Here is a 5204-nt window from a genome sequence, read left to right on the forward strand (position 1 = left end):
ATTATATAATTTATAATTAATTTTTTTTTTTTTTTTTTTTTTATTTTTTTTTTTTGTCATTCTCCGGGACAGTCTACATATGTATGCTTCAGGGTCTCAAAACTTACATACTTCGAAATATATTCCTCCCACAAATTTGTTTCTCTATAAAAATAAATAAATAAATATATACATATATATATATATATAAACATAATTATAAAAAAACTAAAACATAAATGTAAAATGAAATAATTATGTGAAATTCATATATAAATATATAAATATATACATATATATTTATATATATATATTTTTTTTTTTTTTTTTTTTTTTTTTTTTTTTTTAATTACGGTATGTCATAACTTTTGTACTCCTCCACAACCTTAAATAACAAATCATCAACCCTTTCCAAATAACGATTTGAATTTTTAATTTTTGATGAACACAAATTTATATAACTCTTCAAAGAAAAGGCTATAGAATAAATGATCGAAAAAACACTCACGTCATAGTCAGTGTAAAGATTATAAAGACAAAAACTCAAAAGTTTTTTAAAATTCATATTATTCCTAAATTTATACTTCAAAATTAAAACTGTATTTAATATAATAAAATGCTTAATATATTGTAATACATATTTTCTTGTACTGTAGAAAAAATCATCTTTCGTTTTTTTGATAAGAACATTATATAGTTTATACAAGTACCTATAATAAACCGTGATAATGCTACTCCTTTTTTTTTTGTTTTTTTTTTGTTTGTTCAGAATATTTGAACCTTTAATTATTATATTATTTTTATAAACTATATCATATTTTAAGATTATTAATTTAGTAATATTTGTTAACACGTTCAATCCTGTTATGAATACATGTAAGGAATTATTCAAATAATACTCTTCAAAGGGCTTTTGAAAACTTTTTTTAATAATAAATAGTTTATCATTATTTTCTTTCGTACAAAAACTGGTTTCTAAATGTGTAAAATCAAAATTATTACAAATATTACTATTATTACAAATATTACTATTATTACAAATATTATTATTATTACAAATATTACTATTATTATTATATATAATTATGTTATCTCTCTCCATTGTATTCAGTGATTTATGTGTGGCATAAAATATTAGACGTAAAATAAGATGAACCATCTTCTTATCCTTATTTTTATTATTATATATTTTCACATATATATGATAAAGAACAAGAAGGGATAAGGAGAAACCATTATTTGTAGACTTGGCAGGTAAAAAAAATTCATATACACATAATTGAAGTTTACATAAATTTATAATACCCTTTTTATATTTACTACAATTCAATAAGTCATATAATTTATCATTATTTAAAATAATTTTTTTTAAGAAATATACACAAAAAGATATATATGAAGACAATTCATACGAAATATATTTTAAACCTATATCGGTATTATCATATTCAACTTCATTAAAATGAATTTTTTGGTTTTTTAATAATATGAAAATATCTGGTTTTTCTTGTATTATTCTTTCTTTAACTCTTTTAAATATAGAGTCAAAAAAAAATATACCCATAAAATTTTCACCCATATTATTTTGATAGAAAAAATATAATATATTTAATAATAGCTTGATAAAGAAATAAAAATTTGAAATATTAAAAAAGGGCCATTGTGCTTTTATACCTTTGTTCATAATATTCATCTCATCACCATCACCATCAAGATTATGCTCATCATTATTCTTATTACTATTACTATCATTGATTATATGTCGAGATAAAACATTGGATTGTATTTTATTTTTATATCCTAATGGAATTAAAAAGTTTATAATGGTTATATATAATTTTTTTATTAATATATGAAGAGGTTGTTCATTTGGTTCAACAAATGTACTATTATTCTTTAAATAATTAATAATATATTTTTTATTAATTATATTATACTTATAAAATGTGTGTAATTTTTTGTTTTCATTTTTTTTTTTTCCATGTGATTTTATAATATATATCAAAACGTTATTTATTTGAAGCCATGTTTTCCTCTGTATTAATATTTCAAAAACATATATAGATTGTATAAATAAATTTTTTATAATAAAAAAAAAGTTTTTTTTTGAAAATTCTCCTTGAATATCTTCATTGTATATTTTATTAATATATTTTAATATTTTTATAAAAAAGAAAATAAAATATATTATACATAATGATACGTACTTAATATTAGGACCATTTAATAAATTCATATATACATCAATGGTTTTAATAAGGTTTTCTATTTGTATTATATTATTTTTTATAATTATATATTTGTCTGAACATATTATACTATTACATTTATAAAATATTTTTTCTTTTTTCATTTTTATATCGTTCTCTAAATAATTCTTAAACACTGGGTCGGTACCTAGGTTTTTAAAAAATAAATCATATTGTAGAATAAGTTCTTCATTTTGTACATTAGCTGATTTATATATGTCCACAATATATTTGAAATGAAAAAAAATTAAATGTATAGCTTTTACAAATTGTATACTAATATTGGATTCGTTTGATATATTTGTCATATTACATGTATGCGATTGGTTGAATGAATATTCAAAAAGGAGATCTAACAAATAATTATAATTATAATTATTATATTTATTATTATATTTATTATTATGTTTATTATTATATTTATTATTAATATTATCACGTGATGATATAATTTCTTTTTCTTTGTTTTTATTAAAAAAACTATGTAACAATAAATATTCTTTTGCACATATTCTTATTTCTGAACATTCAGCATGCAATAAATAAAATAACATATTGAATGGTTTTATTAATTTAGAAAAATCCCTTTTCTTTTCTTCATCATGTATTGCATTGATTAAATAGAAAATAAAAATAATATATCTTTCTAACATGTTTTGTTTATTCTTAATATAAAATTTATAAACTGTTAGGATGTCAAAAATAATTTTATGTTGTTGTTTTGATATATCATACATTTGTAATATTATACTTACACATTCTTTTATAATATATATGGTTAAATCATTGTTAATAATTAAATTAATAATTGTACTATATATTTTAAAAAGGATATCATAATATATTTGATGAGTATATAATATATCATAATTTTTTAACATCACACTATAATTATTATATACATTATTAATAATATACATATTATTTATATCACCCATATTATTCTGATTACTATTATCCACTTTTTTTTTTTTTTTTCTTTTTTTTCTTTTTTCTTTTATTATATATGTATTAGTCGTTTTAAAATTTGTATATGTCCTATAATAATCATTCATATGATCATCAGACGACACATCGTTACAATGAAATATATTACTATCATATATAGGATCACTTTGCTTTTGTACGAGATTATTTTTATTTTTTAGCGATGTTATAAATATATTACTATCTTTTGTAATGAAAAGATCATCTTTCTTTTCGTGATATTTTTCTTTTTTATTTCTTCCAATAATATTCTCATCATGTTCATATATATTTATATTTTTGATTATCATATTAATATAATGATTAAAGGGTAACATATAAATAGTATTATCTACTTGAATTAATATTACTTTGAATATATTTGATATGACAAAGAAATGTATAAAATTAAGTTTTGAAAAAATATGTATGTGCAAATTTTTCTTTGTCCAATTATTTGTTGATATTAAATTAAAGAATAAATCAAAGCAGGAATTTATCATACAATTTATTACATCATTATAATTATTATTATTATAATTATTATTATAATTATTATTTTGAGTTACATTATTTAATAATAAAAATAAAGTATTAATACAAACAAAATATATATTTGGATATTTAAACTCCTCGTGATTATTTTTTATTATTTTTAAACAAATCCTTATTAATTCTATAATATCATCTCTCTTATCATTTCTTTCATCCTTTTCTTCATTTATACTTTTTATTTCTTTATATATACATTCAATTAAAAAGTTCTTATACGAGCTCACCATATAATCACTCATATCTTCTAAGGTATCATCATGATTACAATAATTATTTAATAATTTAATCATGTTTCTTATATTTCCTTCTTTTTTTTCATCTTCATCTTCAACTTTTGTTCTTTTATTGTTTTTATTATAAGTAGTTCTAAAATCTATACTTCTCTTGGTATTATTCCTACTCATATTTTACGACATACCCAAAAAAAAAAAAAAAAAAAAAATATATATATATATATTATATATATTAAATATTTTAATGGGATGTAAAATATAAAGTGATCAATAAATAAACAAACAAAAATATATACATATATATTTATATTATTCAAAGATATAATAATTTCTCAAGTAATAATTTTATTATATGTATAATATAAAAACAGAAGAATATAAGTTCAAATTAAATTATTCTAATATGTCAAAAAGAACACAACATATAATAAATATTATATATATATATATATATTATATATATTATTTAAAAACTAAATAGTAACATATATTTTAAAGAAAATATACGTAATATTTTTCTTTTCCCTTTTAAATATAATTTATCATGCTTCTTCATATTTTATACAAAAGAGAAAAAAAAAAAAAAAAAAAAAAAAAAAAAAAAAAAAAATGAAATTATATAAGTACGGTGATATATATATATAATATATATATATATATATATATATATTTTCAGGATGTGATGTTATTATATATGTATATTATATATACATAAATTAAATTATACATATTAAATTTATATATATATATATATATTGAAAAGGAGATGATGTCTATGTTCTTTATATAATTTTTTAATATATCTTTTTAAAAAAATAATTTACATATTTATTTTACAATTCATAAATATCAAAATATCATTCGAAAATCTACATTTTATTTTTTTATCTATATCAAGTTGATTGTAACAATATAAATATTATATATATATATGTTTGGCATTTAATATCTTTCCTTCATCATTTTAATTTATAAAATTATATATTTATTTTTTTTAATATATTTTTGTGACATTAATATATATAATATATATATATATATATATATATACAAATTAAAGGAGAAAAATAATCGAGCCACCTTTTAAGATTAAAATGGAATGTATATTATCATGTGATAATTAAAATATATATCCATTTACTTTTGAACAAAATGAAAAAAAAAAAAAAAATACATATGATATATAAATAAATAAATATATATATATATATATATATATATT

General features: G+C 17.2%; 1 protein-coding gene across 1 annotated transcript; it reads right to left on the reverse strand.

Annotated features, from left to right (window-relative positions):
* Nucleotides 1-56: 56 nt before the first annotated feature.
* Nucleotides 57-4153, reverse strand: PRSY57_1009200 (putative membrane protein; the record flags this gene model as incomplete). Its single annotated transcript, XM_020114853.1, has 2 exons — nucleotides 57-144; nucleotides 333-4153. 2 exons carry the CDS (start codon nucleotides 4151-4153, stop codon nucleotides 57-59), a joined length of 3909 nt encoding a protein of 1302 aa, XP_019970399.1.
* Nucleotides 4154-5204: the final 1051 nt, after the last annotated feature.

This window comes from Plasmodium reichenowi, chromosome 10 (genome assembly GCF_001601855.1).
Source record: "Plasmodium reichenowi strain SY57 chromosome 10, whole genome shotgun sequence".
NCBI lineage: Eukaryota > Apicomplexa > Aconoidasida > Haemosporida > Plasmodiidae > Plasmodium > Plasmodium reichenowi.